The sequence below is a fragment of the Halichoeres trimaculatus genome, unplaced genomic scaffold, assembly GCF_033239565.1.
Source record: "Halichoeres trimaculatus isolate MK-OKI-2021-1 unplaced genomic scaffold, fHalTri1.1 fHalTri1_scaffold_6, whole genome shotgun sequence".
In the NCBI taxonomy this organism is placed as follows: Eukaryota; Metazoa; Chordata; class Actinopteri; order Labriformes; family Labridae; genus Halichoeres; species Halichoeres trimaculatus.
In genome coordinates this window covers 21449357-21469322 of record NW_027437184.1, presented here as the reverse complement: position 1 = coordinate 21469322, position 19966 = coordinate 21449357, and the positions used below count along the sequence as shown (strand labels likewise).

Genomic DNA, 19966 nt, shown 5'->3' with positions numbered 1-19966 from the left:
CTTCTTGTGTGACAATAAAAAAGTTCATTTACATCCTGTTCCAATATAAGTGTTTTTTTTTAATAAGTTACATAACACAGCACATGACCCCTGATGTCACCCACTGACCTCAGTCATCACAAATTCATGTTCACTGCTTCTAGTTTTCAAATGCTTTAGACATGCCACCTTGGTTAAAAATGAAAACAACAACAACAGCAACAACAAAAAAAAAACTGCTGCAGCCAAACACAGAAGTCAACTAATGTCCCTTTTAATGAATTATTTGTATGTCCATTTAAGTACTTGTTCCTTACTTGCAATGCACTGACCTGGTAGCAGCATACATAGCAGACTAAGACTGTAAACACCTTTTATTTGTCCTTGTCAGTATCATTGTCACCTTTTTAAAGTACATCCTGAATGTGAGGCTTCTCTTTGCTGTAAATAATCAAATTGCTGCTTCGACCCATTTGAATGGAAGAAAGAGAGCCCTTCTTTTCTGGGTCACAAAGCACTTTTTGATTCAGGACTGCATTCGTTGGCAGCTTTCTCCTCCCACTTATTTGTAGTGAGCAGGAATCAGGACGAGCAGGAAACCTGACCTGAAAACTAGCAGTCTCCTCCCCGATGCTCTGCCTTCACATACCTGCATGAAAACCACGAAACAAAACAAAACCAGCTCTGACACCTGGGTGAAAGCACTGCGTGGAAGGTGACAGCTTTCATTGGGGCAAACATCGTCACGGCTCAGGTCTTCTGGGAAGGTTTATGGATGAACTGTGTGATTCAGAGCACGGGTCACTCTCAGTGTAAAGCCTATGACTCCATCCTGGCTTTACCACAGGAACTTCAGGCTTCTCGGGCTCTGATCTGCGTCTCCATCGCTGTCAGCGTTGTGGCCATTGGGCTCACTGTGGTCGGGGCCCGCTGCACCAACTTCTTTCGTGATGACAGGCCGACCAAAGGTCAAATCGGCCTGGCAGGAGGCATTGTCTTCATAATCGCAGGACTTCTGTGTATCATTCCTGTCAGCTGGTCAGCTCACAGCATCATCACTGGTTTCTTTAACCCTATTGCCACTGACGAACGGAGGGGTGAGCTTGGGGCTTCCATATATGTGGGCTGGGCGTCTGGAGCTCTACTCATCATTGGAGGAGTGGTTTTGTGCAGTACCTACAGATGCTGAGGACTAGAAGAGAGATGGGGATGCTACCTGGAGATCCATAAAATGGACAATGTAGTTAAAAATGTACAGTAATGTAGCCATGATGAACTTTATTTCTAATGAAGGCTCTTTTTTAATCTTGGTTTTTGCACTAATGACATTTTACCAAAAACAAGTCGCTAATCTGTGTAAAATAAGAAGCTGTTCCCTTGTGAAAGTGCAGTGCATAAAGAAGGCATACATCATGAAAGATTTTGTTTCTAAGTGAAGAATTGAAAAAAATGAAGTATTGTTAGGCAAGTGTTTGCATCATGTTCAAAATCTGTCAGTATGTGAATTTGTTTTAGTTTTGATGATAAAACTGATTTTGCTGCTGAAACATTTTTATTCTATAAAGCTCTGGTGTTACATTTGAGACACAACTTTTTTTCAAGGCTGGATTTATGTTTAAAGTAACAAAAATTCTGTTAAAACTTTGAAGGAATTTGTAAAAGGCTAAGAAAAAAATCCATGAGCAGAAATGTGCTCTAACACATAATCATGCAAGAGATGTAAACGTTAAGTTTTCAAAGAATAATGGAAGTTTTCTGTTGAATTTTAACACATTACTCTGTTACATTGGCAAATTGATCTTTAGTTTGTCATGTTAAGATGAAGAATTGCTGAATTGTTGTTTAAATGTACATAAACATATCTACTTTTCTTCTCTGAAAAAATCCTGTGTCCATGAATTTTTTTCTAGAAGTGAAAATCATGGAAGCTATGAAAGCAGCAGTGTCGTAACAAGAGGGGCAGCTAGGGTGGCACTGCCCCCCTTGAAAACAGGTTAGCCACCCCAGACGCAAACTTAAAATCTTTCGGTTTAATTGGCTGTTTATTTTGGCAAAGGCTGAGATAAAAAAAAAAAAAGGTACTTAATTTGTTTCACAACAAACTGGCATCTTTTCTTACTTTTTATTTTTTTTTACCCCAAAACCCTTAATTGATTAAGAGTCTAACAAGACAATATGTGTTGCCATTCTGTTGTGTTTCTTTTTCAATTCAAAGGATTACACACAGGATTAAAAAAAGTGTTAAATGGTTTAATTACAGCTGTTGAAGTGTAGTTAAGAGAAGGAAGGTGAATGCTCTTCTTAGTTTTATGAGCGTGTACACAGACACAGACTTGGCCCCCACCAGTCAAATTAATCCAGACATGCCCCCTGGAACACAGTTTGGATCAAATGAAAAGATTTTGAGTCCACATGATCAGAAATGAGAGAATTGCACTGTTATACGTTAAGACCCTGAGTGACATTAGCTGTCTTGTGTATGTATATAAAAGCCTGAAAAACTAGCTTTGGTTTTAGCTCAGAGGTGTTTGAACACTATTTGTGTGTTTACAGAAAGCTGACAAAAGGCTTATCTCTTGACCAAGTTTGCATATCTTTGTTTATTTTTTTGTCATCTGACTCTTTAACATAACAGCAAAACAAAACGAGCGACAAGAGCAGCCCACTCTCTGTTTCAACAGAAACGAGACAAGTTCATTTATTGAACACATTCCTCCACCTGTCTGAGGTTACACCTTTTGAAATAGTCCTACTGAAAATTTTTAAGAGCTCTGGTTTTTGTTGAATACTGTATTTTTCTGAATGGGGGGTCAGGGTAAGCAGATGGGGGGCCTGGCGTTGGCTCTGATGGGTGTTTTTGGAGTGTGTGTGACATGTGGACTACCGATGTGGCGTGAGACATCTTTTGTGGGAGCAAATATAGTGACTGCACAATCGGTGAGTGAAATTGACATAAAAAATACATTTAGTTCATGGTGCATGCAGCATTCATTCTTTAACACTTATTTAATCTTAAATAAGATTTCACAGTTTAGTACACAGTTATAGTTCTGCACAAAATTGACGTTTGACCATGAAACAGAGAATTGTGATTGTATAATCTTGTCCTCCACACATCAAGAAGACACCACGTCGCCTTGTGAAGACTGAGTAAACATCAGTCTCATTACATTCCTCAAAGATTCCCTCTGTCTCTGTATCAGGTGTGGGATGGTCTGTGGTTCCACTGTATCCTTCAGGCCACGGGTCAGATGCAGTGCAAGAGACACACAACCCCCATCACCATGACTACTGACCTCGAGGCTGGACGTGCCCTCACCCTGATCGCTATCCTGGCTGGTTTCCTGGGCTTTATCGTCACTCTCCTTGGAGGAGGTGTAGTCAACTGTAGTGGATCCCCGCCCGACCCCTTAGAGCCTCCGTCCTCTGACTCTTCCAAAAAGAAGGTCCTGAATTGTTTTCATATCTCTGTTTATTTTATGTTCTGCGAACTGAGCATTTTGGGTTGTGCGAAGAAAAGAAAGTTACTGATTAATTCATAATTACGAATGCTGGTTGTCCAAAAACTTAAGTCAAATAACTGTCAGTGATGAATTTTCCATTCCGACTAGTGCTCTTAATCTTGTACACCAGGTCATGGTTATACGAATCACACCCTTTTAAATGAGTGTTTCCACTCAAGAAAATAAATTAAGTAACACAGGTGTTAGAATTTGGAAACATGGATCCGCAGAAAGATTAAGTTTTAAAAGTAAGAAGATCCTTCAGTTACTTCACCTTTTTGGTCCGATTGTGCTACAGTCTAGTTTTTCTGCCACAGTGAGCAGAATCAGGTCATTTATTAGTAATTAGTAAAATGATAATTCAGTGCTCTCATCAGTTCTGCATTTATAATTCTCGTCACATTCTATAACAGCATTAGTATTTAAAAAAATGCTACATCAAAACTGGCTTTAATGGTGACAAAAAGGATTTGACCTGGATGACTGAAATAAAACTTATGAATAAATGTTGTAATGTCTTGCCACTGCCCTTTAGAAGCCTTTATCCCGAGAAATAAGCTGAAGTGAAAGGGTCTGATTTCCTTTTTTCCTCTCAGAACTTCTGGCAGTAAAAGATTATTCTGAGTTGTCACTCTGAGGCCCCTCTCCCCCCTACTAAAAGGGCAAAATGGTTCTGTCCGCTCCACAATAGATAAAGTACTCAAAAGAGTAAAGTGGCTGATGCTGATGCACAAATTCAACTCAGAGAAGGACAAACTCAGGGGTCAAAGAGATTCAAAGATTTTGGAATGACAAAAAACACAGGAAACAAACTGGGGTTTTCAAATAACTTGTTTCTGTTTGAGAAGAAAATGAACACAGTTTGCACATTTGAGTATGTACTGAGCTCTTTGGGCTTAACGTAGTTGGCCAGTCATCATAGCTCTGCTCATCTTATTGCAGTGAAAGACCCTCGTACCACAGAAAAGTGGAGAATACTTCTTGGAGAATTCAATGATATGAATACTTTTAAATAAACAAAATTTACTGGAAAGTAGACAAACAAATGAGCAGCACCTTAGTGTGGTGTTTAGCTGATGATACCTCAAGGCAAGCAGGTGCTTTGTTTGATGACCAGTCAGGGCCAACTTATGTAGAGCTAAAATGTAGTTGCTCTCTGAAGTGGGCTCAGTTTTGAACTACTGTATTGAACCTGTAAAAGGAATTGAACTAAATTGATTCTGCAAGGCAGGTCAGGAGAACAGTGGTTAGGAAGGCTAACTTACAGCTAAGTAATCCAGAGTTCAATATACTCACTTGTTTTTAAGCATAAAGGCAGCATGAGATGGCAGTCCTCCTGACCACTTTGCCACTGGCCTGTCCTCCACTGTCTGCTCAATTCAGTCATTTCACCAGTTTATAACGGCAGTTCACAAGCACAGCCCACAGAGTGAGTCAGTGAATCAAGATAATTTAATGGTTCATAAGCACAATGGATGTGTTGTTACAGTAATTAAGCTGTGATGGTGGAGCACAAAGTGATATCATGTCATGGGGCCCATCATTCCTCATGACACCCCTGATCACTGATGCCTTTGTTTTCCAGGCCTGTGTTGTCGGTGGAGTTTTGTGCATCCTGGCCGGCATCCTGTGCCTCATTTCAGTCAGCTGGTCAGCTGCAGCAACCATCTCTGTCTACAACGACCCCTTTGTGGCACCGGCTATGAAGAGAGAAGTGGGCTCATCCGTCTATGTTGGCTTTGCTTCATCTGTGCTGCTTCTACTCGGTGGGCTCCTGATGTGCCTTGTCTGTGGAGAGAAGGAGAGATCCACTCCGTCCTACTACTCCTTTCTGCCGTACACCCCCAATAGTCAGTACAGCGATACTTACTCCCGCATGGCCACACCAAGGCCTCCCATAGTGAGACCGAACAGCTTGGGAATGGGGGAACGCCCTGCATCGAGGATGGTGGTCGCCCAGGTGCACAACAGTAACTCCTTCAGGCAAGCTCAGAGTGAGGCTGGTATGTATAACGCCTGAGACAGATCTGGGACACTAGAAAAGGGGAGGGGCTTGTTCAGGGGATGGTAGACAGATCTGGTACTTGACGCTCCCTGCATTGCCAGATGATTTCTGTTTCTTGTACTTAAAACTTTAAAAGGCGGGCTTGAATGTTGTGCAGGGATTGTGAATAAAAACTTTCTTTGGCAGAGCAACAAAGTTTAACTGTTCTTTCTCTTGATAACTGAGTTAACGAGAACCAAACTATCTAATGACCCATTAGTCAGATCAACTATGTGCCTTACAAGTGTACACAACTGAATTTTAAAATGTTAAACCAAATAACAAATCAGACTTTTTAAGGTGGAAACAACTTATGGAGGACTCAAAAAGCCCAATCTGCCTTTTCAAAAGGGTTAGTTTTAGCACAACAGTGCAGTTTTTTTTTTTTGGAATAAGATGTTTATCATTCTGGTAAATCAATGTTTTTCTGATGTATGTGTGTTATTAATCCAAAAGATAAATAATGTATCATGCTGGATCTAGAGAAGAGGTGGATTTTTCTGTGAAAGTTTAAAACAAACAGCTGTGCGTGGGAGATTTGCGAAACAGCATTGTTATAGATCCACCACACTGGCTGTTTCTCATTAAGAGGGTTGAAGAGGGGGAAATTCACTTCATTCTATGTTCAGGGTCGAAGAACAACAGGACTCGAAAAACAACTAGAAAAGCACTCAGAGAGCATCCCAAGAGAGTCCAGCTGCAGACCTGCGCAAAAACATATTGTGATTCTCACGCAACACTTAAGTCCAACTTTAATGTTACACTCCCTTTCAGCAGGCTGTCTGCAACAATTTGGTGTTGTTTACAGGTTTTTACCATCATTTGTTACCTGACAGTATCCAGAATATTTCCAGGATCTGGATCGTACTTTTACATCTGTCAAAAATTATGGTGACCTTGTCTTGCATTGTTTTGCAAAGCAATCCAACCATTTAGGTGGAGTTATAGACACATATGGTGAAAATGGCCCTGTCTCACGATGATAAAGATTCGGATCACCTCCAAAATTTAATCACTTCTTCCTTATCCTATATTGAAAATTCCATCAAGATCCGTTTGTTACTTATTGAGTTTTGTTGTTCACAGACAAACAAAAAAACTCTCCCAAAAACATGACCTCCTTGGTGGAGGAAATGACTCTGCTGAGTTATGGCAAATCACATGTTCTTTTTCCATAACAAAGTGCTGGCATCGGGCTTCTGTTTCAGGTTTTAGTTTGAGGACACTTTTGCATCAGTGTACTAGGAGTGTATGACCTCTCCTGGACATGGTGAGCACTGAGCTAATCACACAGGTGGTGCTGTGTCACTGTTCACGAATCTGCTGCTGCGACAAGCACAAGAGGGACTTCCCCTGTTAAGGCGTTTGTGAGTGTGTGAGAGCAGCTGGTATCGACTGGCTCTGTGATCGCTCTGGAATGGATTATTACAAAACCATCTATCTCTGGCAAACGGAAGTTCATGACTGTCACACGTTTCATATGGACTTGATGATCCTGTCTCAATTCTCAGTTTTCGATCATAACCAGGACATGGTGTATACATATTTCACAACTCTGGCTGGTGCTAGCCTGTCACTGCCATCACATTGAGATAAAGGCACATCTGAACTTCTGATAATACCCATTTTTTTCCATTATGAAGAGTCACTCTTGTTGCCTTGCCATGTTTGTTTTGCTGGCTTGACTGAGGCCTGCACAGATTGGCAGCCGTCAGAAACTGTGGTTAAGTGCTACATGCCACAGTATCCTGTTTTCTGATGAAGAAAAAAATGTGTTTCTGAAAATCAGGGTTTCTTTAATCATAATGTTTGCAAACACAAACACAAAAATGTCAACAGTAAAAACTGGAATGCTCAAGTCCATGATAGTTTAAGCATTTGGACTGTTTTAGTAGCGCTTCAAATGATACAGTTGTGGAGTAGGAATAAATAGCTGCTGGATGAACAGAGACTGGAATATTTCACAGGCTTTAAAACTTTATTTTTCCAATTAAAATGAATAATACTCATAATAAAAATTGACCCTGAAACTCAGGTTGCCAAAGCGCAGAGGCATTGTTTCTCACTGACTCACCTAGTCCCTATCTGTGTGGTCAGTGTCAGTGAACTACTATTTCACAAACATCATAATAAGGGGACAGTTTAAAATGTCTTTCCATGTTTTCAGAACACCCATTCATTTCTTTCGTAACAAACTTTATGTTACTTCATGTTTGCTTTTACCTTTTTCTCTCTGTACGGCTGCCTCTCTGTGCATGAAACTCTGCTGTCCTCTCACGAGGTGTAAAAGCAAAGTGGTCAGGCAACATTTTTATCACAAACCAGTTTCAGCTCAGAAGAACTCCTCCTCTGACATCAGCTCTGACAACAAAACCTGAGGAAACGGCTGCGAGCCCGTCCCCTGAGTGGGCAATAAAAACCAAAACCTCCTCCTTTGTTTCTCTCACTACTAAATCCCTCCACCTCTCAGCAGCACACAGTCTCAGCTCTTTGAAGAGATCCGAACAGTCTCAACATGGTGTCTGCTGGAAGACAGATGCTGGGTTTAGCCCTGGCCGTCATCGGCTTCTTGGGGAGCATCATTATCTGTGCTCTCCCAACATGGAAGGTCACAGCCTTCATCGGAGCCAACATAGTCACCTCTCAAGTGATCTGGGAAGGTTTGTGGATGAACTGTGTGACCCAGAGCACAGGCCAGATGCAGTGCAAGGTCTACGACTCCCTCCTGGCTTTACCTCAAGACCTGCAAGCTGCCAGAGCACTTGTTGTCATCTCCATCATCGTTGGCGTCTTTGGGATCCTTCTGGGCGTGGTGGGTGGCAAGTGCACCAACTTCGTGGAGGATGAACGGCAGAAGAGCAAAGTGGCCATCGCTTCTGGTATTGTCTTCCTCATCGCTGGTCTGATGGTGCTCATCCCTGTCTGCTGGACTGCCAACACCATCATTCGTGATTTCTACAACCCCCTCCTGACCAACGCTCAGAGGAGGGAGCTGGGGGCCTCGCTCTACATCGGCTGGGGCGCGGCGGGGCTGTTGTTCCTGGGTGGGGGCCTCCTCTGCAGCTCCTGTCCCCCCAGAGATGAAAACGAGTATGATGTGAAGTACTCCAAGGCTCGGTCTGTGGACAGCAGCAAGGCTTATGTTTAGATTTCAAATGAAGAGAAGGAGAAAAAACGGGACTGAATGAGAGAAAAGAAACAGAATGAAGACCTTATCTTCAGTCTTTGCCATGAAGATGTTTAACCATTTAAAATGTGGAGTATTTTTGTGTAAGTTGAGCACATGTTCCACGTTTAAAGTCTTTCTAAAAAAATATATGAAAAACAATATTTTTGTGAATGCTTTTTTGATAACCTTGTTGTTTCTTTTCGTTTCACTTCACTTCAACATTGTCAATTTTTCTTAAATGTTTTTCTTTCATTGTTTATTTATGTCATAAGGTCAGTCTGTCTTAACTCTGCTATAAACAAAATGTAAAGCACATTACTGTGAAACCTGGCTGATCAGGTTCTGTTTTATTTCAAAGTCACATACTTTGACTTCTTTTTGTTGAATTGTTGATTATGTCTCTGATTCAGATCAGATGTATGAATGAAGTTGTTTCCACATTATGTTTGAGCATGTGAGAGGACACCTCCACACGCCTTTACCCATCTCATTCTGACATTTGGGGGTTACAGATACAGTTAAGAGATAACCAACTAATAATCTGGTTTGACAAGTGTGCCTGTAAATACTTCAAACAGGTTGTGTGACATTTTGTGTCTCCCCTGCCATAAAAACTGTGCAAAATAAAGAAAACTGAGACTGAGAGATACTGAAATGATGCATTTTGTGATGTGTTCAAGATGAATGATTTGTTTTGCTTTTCCTTTTTTAAATTAATGTTCTTCTCTTTTTTTTTTAATTGTTGGTTTACAGAGGTGGATAAACCATACTGATAGATACCGAAATAATCATGCTGACAGAAACCAATACTCCGTCCTTCCTTGTTTGAAACTGATGGAATGACAAACATAAAATAAAATCAAAGCTTTTATGTTCTGAAAACAAGTGTATGATTCTATTTTATGCTTTTTAAACATATTTGAGTCGGAAAAATGTATTATAAATAACAACCAATAAAACACATTTTTTTCTAAAATAATTTTTCTGAAAATGTGAAAAGGAATTTTTTCTTTCATTCTTTTTTCTTTTTTGTTTTTTAAATTAAAACAGTGCAGTTGAGAATTCATGTATACAAAATTTAATTATATTTGGCAATAAATGTTTAGTTTTGATTAAAAAGCTTAAATAAATATCATGGTAAATAAACCATAACAGAAACATAAAAAGTGTAGTCAACGATAATAACATAACGATAATTGTATATATATATATATATATATATATATATATATATATATATATATATATATATATATATATATATATATATATATATATATATATATATATATATATATATATATATATTTATATATATATATATATTTATATATATATATATATATATACATATATATATATATACATATGGAAGCACAAGTAAGAGCTACCTGCATGGCATGCCTGACGCACCTCCGACGGAGTTGAATGTTCAGATCAGTCAGTTAGCGTTCATTTAAGTTTCCTGGAAATAGTGATTCAGCCTTTTTTGTCTGAGTTGTACTCACCTCATTGCTACTTTTTTTGTCCATCTCTCTCTTTCTGCGTCACCCTCTGTCCCTCTCCAGCCCATCACAGTCCCAGCAGGTGTCTCAGTTATATCCTTTTCAAGGTTTCTGTCTGTTAGATGCAGGTTTTCTTGCTGTTGTATTTGCTTAATTCTGCCGAGTGCTCTTTTCATGGAAGATTAAGATGCGATAAGGTGTCTTATCTTGTCTTGATGTTGGGTGTTTGTTATTAATATAAAATGAGCAGGTGTTAGACATGTTAATGTTTTTGTTAAACATCTTTATGATAACATTTGTTGTTTTTCGGTGCTGTGTAAATAAAGATTTACCAAATGACACCTGAAGAGAGACAATAATGTGTGGAGATATGTGGGAGGAGGGCCTCAGGGGGTTAATGCTTGGAGTCAAGTCACCTCTGTTCATGGTGTGTGCTTCAACCTGGTGGCAAACAGCATCCCCAGTAAATGAGTGAGTGAGTGAGACATTGTAAGAAAAATGAAGATGTCCCTTTGAACTTCATAAGGACAGCAAGATTCAAGATTGTTTTGAGCCTGGATATGGGTTAGAGTGAGTATGAGCACACACGCGCATGTGTGTTTGAGTGTGTGTGATATGAGTTGGAAGGGCTTTTGCATATTTCAAACAGGTTTTTCTGCACAGAAACTGCTGTGAGAAGGGAACAGGTTTTGGGAGATTGTGTTTCACATCCTTCTCTGTTAGAAGAATACATTCCTCATACACACTCCCCCTTTCACATGCACAAATGCATCACCAGAGGGTGAGTGATCAGTGTTGGGCATTAACACATGAAAATTCCCCTTTCTTTTATTTGCAGTGACTTCATAGTCTCTCTAAAAGATGTCAGCGTAAACAACTTTTTATTGCCTCATGATGCATCCTGTAAACAAATCCAGTGCCCAGAGGCCTGCCATTCTGTCTGCTTTATCCAAAGCTGTTTGTTTCTCAAATAATCTCCAGTGATGAAGATAATGAAGGAGGGATTAGGTGATGTCACCGTTTCACAGCAACCTCTCTCTTTGTCTTTCTCTCCCTCTCCGTGTTTTTTTTGTTTTGTCCTCCTCCCCTTTCTTTTCCCAATAGAGTAGGTGTGGTGCATCAACACCTGACCAGAAGCACGCAGGCAGCCGCTCAGGTGACAGCGAGGAAAGAGTGCTCTCAGGTGAAGACATAAAGAGAGAAGACACAGGTGAGAGGCAGAGGGGGGAGGAGAGGATAGAAGTAAAGCGAACAAAGGAGAAGGGGGAGGTTAAGGAAAAGAAGGCTGTAAACAAATGAGATGAGGATGAGGTGAGACACACCTCTAGTTTGGTTAAAGCTGTCGGACAACTGAAATAGTCAGACAGGACTCTTTGTACCTCAGAGAGTTACTTTGAAACATTGGAGCTGTGGCCGGAGAAGAGTTAGTTGGAGAAATGCTCAGAGATGGAGGCGTGTGAAAACAGCAACATCACAGGCTGAAAGACTGACAAACAAAAGAAGAACGCCCAAGAAGAGAAGAGACTGGTGAAAGGTGAGGCAGCTCCACTGTGGAGACTCTACAAAACTCTGTGAAAATCTTTCAACGAATATTAGACGCCTTCCATCCAGCCTGTTATCATGGCATCGTTGGGGATCCAGATGCTGGCCAGCGCCCTGTGCCTCCTGGGTTGGGCTGGGGTCATCATCAGCTGCATCATGCCCATGTGGAGGGTCACGGCTTTTGTGGGTAGCACTATCGTCACCTCTCAAACCATCTGGGAGGGGATCTGGATGACCTGTGTGGTCCAGAGCACTGGGCAGATACAGTGCAAACCGTATGAGTCTCTCCTCGCCCTCAGCGCAGACTTACAGGCAGCGAGGGCGCTCACTGTGCTCGCCATCGCAACGGGGGGCATAGGCCTCATCCTGGCCTTTGTTGGTGGGAAATGCACTCGCTTTTTGGATGAAGAAGGAGGGGGTGTTAAGGGCAAGGTGGCCGTGGCAGCAGGGGCGGTGTTAATTGCTACAGGGCTGCTGTGTTTGATTCCCACATCATGGGCTGCTGGGGCTGTGGTGAGAAAGTTTTACAGCGCCTCCATTGATGCCCAGCGAAGGGAGATTGGAGCCAGTCTCTACATCGGCTGGGGGGCGTCCATCCTGCTCATGCTGGGTGGGGGTTTGTTCATCAGCACAACGTGCCCTCTAAAGGCCCACAATGAGGACAAAAGCCCTTCTGTCCGCTACCTGGTGGTCCGCTCCTCAAACGGATCAATCCAAACAGGTCCTCACCACAGCAGGGTACCATCAGCAAGGTCTCAGCCTGTGGGAGCCATGTTTCCAAGATCCCAAAGCTATGAGGGGGCGTCCACAAAGTCCCAGATGTACACAAAGCCCCCATGGGACGACGGACCTGAGCCAGGCTCAAGGCAGGTGTCGGAAAGATCGTGGGCACCATCAACAAAATCCCAGATGAAGAGACCTGAGTCTACAAAATCTGAGAACAGTGAGGCGCCATCGACGAAGTCTCAGCTGAAACGACAAATGGAAGATACTGTATCGGTCAAGAGTGAAAATGAGGACGCACCCTTAAACCCAGCCAGGACCTACCTTTAACTCTTACACTCTGGCAAGAATGCCCTGTGTGCACTGATGCTATCATATAACACAAGTCTTACAAATATATATTACTCAGAAGTAGAAGTTTCCTTATCTTAAAAGTTCTCTCTCTAATAATAATAACAATAATAGTTAAGAAAAAACACTCAGAATGATTTAGCATGAAGGTGTAGTTATCTTTTACTTTGCCATGTTGTTGAGATAGATGGACAGAAGGAAAAACATGTAAACAGTCGTCGATGTGCATGAGAATAACCACTGTAATATGTTACATTTTGCACTAAGAGTGACTAAAAGCTAAATTCAGCAATAATGTAATTCCAGGTGTAAGTGAAGTATGTTTTTGTTGTCTTCTTTTTCCAAATTGTTCTTCTTTATGTGCCACTGTGACCCCCCGTTTATACTCTATGCACTGAATGAGGATAACTCCGTCCATATTACCTCAGACTTTTGCTACTGCTGGACAAATAGCAACTTTTTTTGTGCATATTTTTAATATGAGTTCATGTGAGTCTTGGGAAACTGCTAATATCCTGTGAAACGTGATACATTTTGTTTGATGGCTATGTAAACAACAGGTGTTTTGTATGTATGTTGATTTTGGCCTCTATCACAGCTATAAAAAGGGATTTTTTGTTCACTTCATACTGCGCACAGATACTGCTAACTGACTTTTTAATAAATATTTGTAATTTTATTAATCAAGTTGTGTCTTTTCCCCCTTAAAACCTGATAATGTGTGATACATGAGCAGAAAAGAGCTTGTCCTGTAAAGACTGAAGCATCCCTGGACTCTCCTGCAAATTAAAATCCACAGGACAAACTGGTTTGACAGAGAGTGAGGCTGGATAGGAAGCGTGCAGTGTTAGAGGAGGGAGGCATGATATGTTTGAGGAGGATTCAAACTCAGTTTCAGTGAATCATGTTTACAGAACAAATGTCCCAGTTGGGCTTTGTTTATTGTAACGTGTAGTTTCATCTTTCTGTTTGCCAAAAATATCAAATGCAGACCAGTTCAACGGAACACGAAACCCAGTACAAAGTTTAACTAAGATTACACTTCTCGTCATGACAGAAAAGTGTTTGCATTTCTTAAAGTTCATCAGTCAAACACTGTTATGAATGCTTTTATGTATAGGCCAAATAATTATCTTTTAGTTGAGTTTTACTTTAGAAAAATATATAATAATACATCATCTGTGTCTGTTTCATATCACCTCTTTGAGTCATGTTTTCATTTTGCCTTTCAGTCTAATATGGATGGTTGTTATCAGTAGTTGCTTTGGAAAAACAAGCTTTGCATATGAGCATAAAGGCTGATTATAAGACTCACATATACCCACTATTTCTAAATTCCTGAAGTATAAAATTTAGTGACCTTGTTGTATTAAAACACAATGTTCAGAGCAGAATACCAATCATATATGCTCGGTGAAATTGGTCTTTTTAATTTGGGAAAGCCAAGATCATTTCAGAAATGCTTTAGAGTTTATCGTGTGACAAGTTATAACAAACAACAAACAATGGTATCAAAAGTATTTTTTGTATTGTTGGGGTTCAATTATAGAATGAAAAAATAGATTTTAAAAACTGCAATCCACTTTGGGTTAAAAAAAAATAAAAAAAATAAAAGTAAGACAGACACAAGGCTGTTTTTGTAGCTCACAGGTTTCACCTGTTTGTTTTCTTAACTCTCTGGAGGCTGGTAGCTTTATTAGACAGAAAAATGTGAGCTTGGCTCTTTAAAGCCTGTTGTTTCTACAAGTGCTTCCTCTCTAGCTACTCATTACATGACAGTTGGCTTTGTGTGGAAATTTCTGTGCAGTGAGAATCGTTGTACTCAGTGAAGACTGAAATAAAATACTATTACAACTATTAAAGGCTCTTTATGGGTACAAGATCACATTCTTAAAATTCAGAAATTCTTAAAATTATTTTTTTTCTCACTGATTATATTCTAGGATGTTAAACTCTTAAAACCTCTATTAATATAATTTGTATGCAGTAAAGGAAAATATCCAGTTGTAAAATGTTTCTATGTCTGCCAGGACACAACAAACAGTGTGGACTACTGTTAGTCTCATGTCCCCCCTAAAGTCATTTCTTAAACTTTTGGCATTTTTGGTTCATTGACAAAAAGAATAAACGATTCATTTGGTATTTAGTTGCACATCCCACATGATGGCACTGCAGTAGACACTTTTTTGAACTGGTCATCGTATCCATCTCTCTCATCCCTTGATCTTGTGAAACAGTGCACCCTGGAGGTCAAAGCTGTTTACAAAGTCAACTGCCTTTGCTGACCATGTTATAGATTAACAAACTGTTATTGTTAAACTGATAAATAATTTATGTTTAATGCAACATGTGTTAAAAAATGGTGTCCTTCTGTTGTTTGATTTCCTGTCTCTGCCACCTCATACACACTCAAAGTATGACAAGCAGAGTTAAGCAGTTACCATATCTTAGACAACCTTTCGTATAGCCTACATATAACTTTTGATTAATTTCACAAAAGTAAGAGTTTAAATCCTCTGCATGACAGAAAAAAATGAAAAAAGAAACAGATCTGGAGTTTTACTTTTTATTTAAGATTTAATTCATACCTCAAACACTGAACAATAACCCTTTTTTAAAGAGTCCAGGATCTACTCTTGACATGCTACAGAACATTATGTACCTAATGCATAAAATAAATGTTTTATAAATTAAAAAAAATTAAGAAACTGTAAATTTATACATGACATTTTATAGAGAGATGCTGTCATGAAAAGGTAAAAACAAGGTTTATCCTACATGCCTTTCAGGTTTTATGAAACACTGAGGCCTGCTGTGTAATCTATCTATCTATCCATCTATCTATCTATCTATCTATCTATCTATCTATCTATCTATCTATCTATCTATCTATCTATCTATCTATCTATCTATCTATCTATCTATCTATCTATCTATCTATCTATCTATCTATCTATCTATCTATCTATCTATCTATCTATCTATCTATCTATTTGCCTTTTATTTATTTATATTTTTAGCCTTTTTCATTTTCGCCCAGACCAAAACTTTTGTGAAAACACCGCTGAACTTCATGAACAATCTAATAATGAACAATCCAGTAATGACATCACAAAAATAAAAAAGGACTCTTTCCCAATGTTTTCATGCTTTCATTATATTTCAGTGTCCTCATATGACACCGATGTGAAGTTTCAAACCTGCCTCCTGTATTGTGTTGTGTATTGTGCTACAGTTTCTTATAGAGGTACGCAGATCCAGGTCTGTAGCTATCTCCTGCACCGGTCACTAATTTTGACCATTTTTCCTCCTCACGGACAACAACGCAACTCCAGAGTCCTTCCTCCGCCATCTGCTTCAGCTCACGCTCCAGGGACGCTTTGTATTCCATGTTGTCCTGGCCGTGTCTGCATGTCATACAAACAAGGCCACCTATAGAGGGAACAGTGTTAAAGAGAAAACTGAGCTAAAACTTAACATTACACCAACTATGACACTTCATGCAGAGCAGATTTAAAGCCTAACTACAGTAAATGCAACTACCTGGTTTGCAGACATCTGCTAGCTCTCTGACAACAGAAACACCAACGTGGTCCACAACCAAGGCTCCACACATTACAACCACATCAAATGATCCTGCAGGAGGAAGAGCAGAGATGGTAACTAATGACTGAAGAAAAAAGGTGGCAGGCAAGCACACATCTTGAAATGACAGTAAAAAAAGGCTGGTGATTGGTCCTGAGGTTGAAGATTGCAGTATGTCGAATGACAAATAAAAGAAAGGCCCCCTCTTGGGTATCAGATCCACAAAAAATCACATCAGATTAACATACTCCAGGTTATTAAAGTTAACTTCTACTAATTATCTCCCCTTACTCTCACAGAGGATACCACACTAGTATCAGGAAGACATTTATTAAAATTGACATATCAGGAAGCTAGACAATTAAAAGTACCCTTTTGCACCGGTATTGGCTCTTTTAACAGCACACACAGCTTAAGTTCTTCATACAGCCCCTTCTTTTCAGCCACCTCCAGCATGCACTGGCTTCCATCGATGCCCACAAAATGTTTAAAACCAATCTGCTTCATCTGTGAACAAAAAGCTTGTTAGATATGTGCCATTAAAATAAGATAACTCCATCAACAATGGAGTTTTAGTTCTGCTGCTGTGATTCTACCGTCTTTGCTACCAGTCCTGTACCACAGGCCACATCCAGCACAACAGCAGCTTCACGGTCACCAGTGAAATGGGAGGAGATGATGTCTGCTACGTGAGATGGTGCACGGTAGTCCAGAACGACTAAATCCTGTAGACGGTTGGAGAAACAGAGCACTGGGATTCTTATAACTGGAGTTTCATAACAGATATGAAGTTCCTTCCTAAAATGAATATTAAACATATTCATTTTAATAGTATTCACATTGAACTTCACCCTTTAAATTGTTTTCTTTTTTTAAAAAAACACTTTTACATTAGCTTTATTAAAAAGTCAGTTTCTTCTTTGTGTCAACTACCCTGGTAAAATAGATTTATTCCAACTGATATTGTGATTGGACAGCTGCCATTTTAGATAATATATATATTGATCAAAAAAAACAAAGCACAACAAATCATGTTTTTCTAGTGGTGATTTATTTGTTTCAAAACTGAGCGAGTGTCAGAAAATGCTAAACCTTCTACTTTAAAACTAGGATAAAAGACTCGATGATTAAGGAATGATGCCAACTGTATTATTAATGATGGTTTTTAAAACGTCAGATCAGGTAATAATACTTTTTAGTATTTTAAGTATAAATATCTACCTTTTCGTAGTTCTCTGCCCAGGTGTTGTAGAGAGGCAATTTATCACCAACCACAGATGTTGCATGAGCTTCTGAAAGCATTTTCACTACAGTTTCAAACTGCCTTTGATCTGATGCAATTTCTGAATTCATCTGATGAGACAAAGGATGAAAGTCAGTGTATTGCTTGTACAGTGTTTTGTTACTTGAATTAATGTCTGCTAAATCATTTAACTGTCTGTGTTATTAGGTTTTCTTGGTTTTAAGTCTTCTGAAGTAAGTAACTGTCAGCATTTGTCCTCATTTGATGGCACGTCTCAGGAAAGACAGGAAGCACGAGGGCTAGAGACTGGAGGAAGAGATGCAAGTGGTTGTGAGCTCAACCAGGAACCATTGCCTAAGGACTATAGCTTCAATGTAGGCCATATAGGGCTGTCTGAATTTGGATTTATTCGTTTGATAGGACCATGCAGTTTAACCTAGTTCAATAACAGAGCATGAATCTGATGTCCAGCTCTTGTCTCGAGTTAGGCCTGTGTAAGGAGTTCATAAAAAGTACATCTAACAGCAAAAAATGGCAGAAGAGTTTACAGAGTAACAGTATTATAAACCAGTTCAAGCAGGCAGTTAAAAAAACATGGCAGACTAAGAATGATTACAGCTCTGGTTTGCTTTCAACCAGTACCTGACCTTCATAGTGCAGGATCTTAAATCTGTGACTGGTTTGATTTCAGTTGGTGATGGATACCAGAGTTTACTGCCTTAAACAGAGGAGACTAACCGTCCAAATGTTGACCTACGTTTTGTATGTTACAGTTTTCTATCTTTGGCATATAGGACATGGAAAACCCAAGCCAGCTTGGTTTGACTTAAAACAAGGCAAATTGGCAGACCTTGAGCCTCTTTGAAGACCACTACAGAAAATTTACATAAGTTCTGTCCTTCGGCTGTTTGTTCTGTGTGTTCTCTCAAACCAGCACGCAGCACGTTGACATCTGGAAGAGCCCACCACCTCTATTTTTGCTGAAGGTATGATTTCAGCCATACCTTGCACGTGAGATCACACGATCTGAGGCACCTTTGATTAGCTGGTACCCTCCAACAGTACTTCACTGTAGCATGCAGCTCAACCAGAATAGAATATGTAGACATTCCTGTTTTTTCTCAGATGGTTCAGCATAAATTAGTTCCCATGCGGTGTATTTTTACTCGTCTATCGGTGAGAATCACCCACTGAGTTTATAATTTGATGTCAATAGTGGGTACTTGACCCTCTTTTATGTCTATCTCTGCTTTAATGCTGGAACCTTGAGTTCATTAATGTTTTCCTTTATTTCTGGTGTTTTAGAAATGGATGCTGTAATCTCCCCGGCAAATCTACCTACAGGTCCCGGGGCATTGGTACCTTTCACATTTGGAATGATCCCCAGTACCTGGCAATTGGTATCGGTACTCAACGGTACCAATTTTTTGGTACTTTTTTGTGTTTATGTGTAAATGAATATTAATTTGTTTGATAATTAAATTTCAAAGTTTCTCAATTTAACATAATTATTTCATATTATATACATTTTCATTGCTGTGTTCGTGCCTATGGAAAATCACCAACTCTTCCACTCTCTCACAGTCACAAGGATACGATTAGGAACCTAAACATGTTACTGTTTGATTTCATGTGAATCAGTACTTGGTACTACAGACGGAATTTGGTTGTTACCTATAGAAGTACCTAATTCTGTACCCATCCCTACAACAGGTACAAATACAGTTACCTACGGACTGTTTTACCCCTCTACTATTATTATTAGATTTCTCCTTATGTCATCACTGTGTTTTATGTCACAAAAATCAACTTCAACCTTAGCTGCTATTTGCACATTTCTTCCTCACTTTCAGTCAACATGTTTAAGTAAAGGTAATGCCTTATTTAATTTCTCTGTTTAAAACTAGTACAGGTGATAATTGAAATCTGTTGTATACAGTCTTTCGTGTTGTATCTAGAGTACTTATGTATATACATTTTTTCCTACTGACTGACATTTTAATTGCTGCTGTTAACACAACAATTTCCCAGTTTAGAATTAGTGAAGAAATTCTATTCTATTCTATTCTATTCTATTCTATTCTATTCTATTCTATTCTATTCTATTCTATTCTATTCTATATCCTGAACCTGAAACAATGATGCAACTGTCTAAAGTTTTTGTGGGGCATTTGTCTGGCCACAACAAAATTCATATGCAACTTTTACACATTGATGATTCTCCTGCTGAAGGAGAATTAAATATTAAGCAGTCAGTCAGAGTGTCATCCTGAGCCACCGGTGCAACAAACCTAACAAAACCAATAATTGCACAAAATTCAT

General features: G+C 39.5%; 5 protein-coding genes across 6 annotated transcripts; 4 read left to right on the top strand and 1 right to left on the bottom strand.

Moving 5' to 3' along the window:
* The first annotated feature begins 256 nt into the window (after nucleotides 1-256).
* LOC141791476 (claudin-like protein ZF-A89) lies at nucleotides 257-1339 on the top strand. Its single transcript, XM_074671992.1, has 2 exons — nucleotides 257-296; nucleotides 684-1339. Exons 1-2 carry the CDS (start codon nucleotides 257-259, stop codon nucleotides 1166-1168), a joined length of 525 nt encoding a protein of 174 aa, XP_074528093.1. The 3' UTR covers nucleotides 1169-1339.
* Nucleotides 1340-2665: 1326 nt separating this feature from the next.
* LOC141791469 (claudin-4-like) lies at nucleotides 2666-11418 on the top strand. Of its 2 annotated transcripts, XM_074671983.1 has the most exons (4): nucleotides 2666-2916; nucleotides 3183-3425; nucleotides 5068-5485; nucleotides 11305-11418. In XM_074671983.1, exons 1-4 carry the CDS (start codon nucleotides 2782-2784, stop codon nucleotides 11307-11309), a joined length of 801 nt encoding a protein of 266 aa, XP_074528084.1. In that variant the 5' UTR covers nucleotides 2666-2781; the 3' UTR covers nucleotides 11310-11418. The 2 variants fall into 2 exon arrangements, with proteins under 2 accessions (XP_074528084.1, XP_074528083.1); XM_074671982.1 differs by lacking the exon at nucleotides 11305-11418 and having other exon boundaries at nucleotides 5068-5658.
* On the top strand, nucleotides 5664-8815 carry LOC141791475 (claudin-4-like). Its single transcript, XM_074671991.1, has one exon. The coding sequence runs from the start codon at nucleotides 8042-8044 to the stop codon at nucleotides 8672-8674; it is 633 nt and encodes a 210-aa protein (XP_074528092.1). The 5' UTR covers nucleotides 5664-8041; the 3' UTR covers nucleotides 8675-8815.
* Nucleotides 11419-11794: 376 nt separating the features above from the next.
* LOC141791468 (claudin-4-like) lies at nucleotides 11795-13466 on the top strand. Its single transcript, XM_074671981.1, has one exon. The coding sequence runs from the start codon at nucleotides 11821-11823 to the stop codon at nucleotides 12793-12795; it is 975 nt and encodes a 324-aa protein (XP_074528082.1). The 5' UTR covers nucleotides 11795-11820; the 3' UTR covers nucleotides 12796-13466.
* Nucleotides 13467-15812: 2346 nt separating this feature from the next.
* On the bottom strand, nucleotides 15813-19640 carry LOC141791470 (methyltransferase-like protein 27). The gene is made up of 5 exons (XM_074671984.1): nucleotides 17623-19640; nucleotides 16998-17126; nucleotides 16773-16908; nucleotides 16360-16452; nucleotides 15813-16248 (listed from the first exon to the last, which is right to left on the bottom strand). Exons 1-5 carry the CDS (start codon nucleotides 17752-17754, stop codon nucleotides 16046-16048), a joined length of 693 nt encoding a protein of 230 aa, XP_074528085.1. The 5' UTR covers nucleotides 17755-19640; the 3' UTR covers nucleotides 15813-16045.
* Nucleotides 19641-19966: the final 326 nt, after the last annotated feature.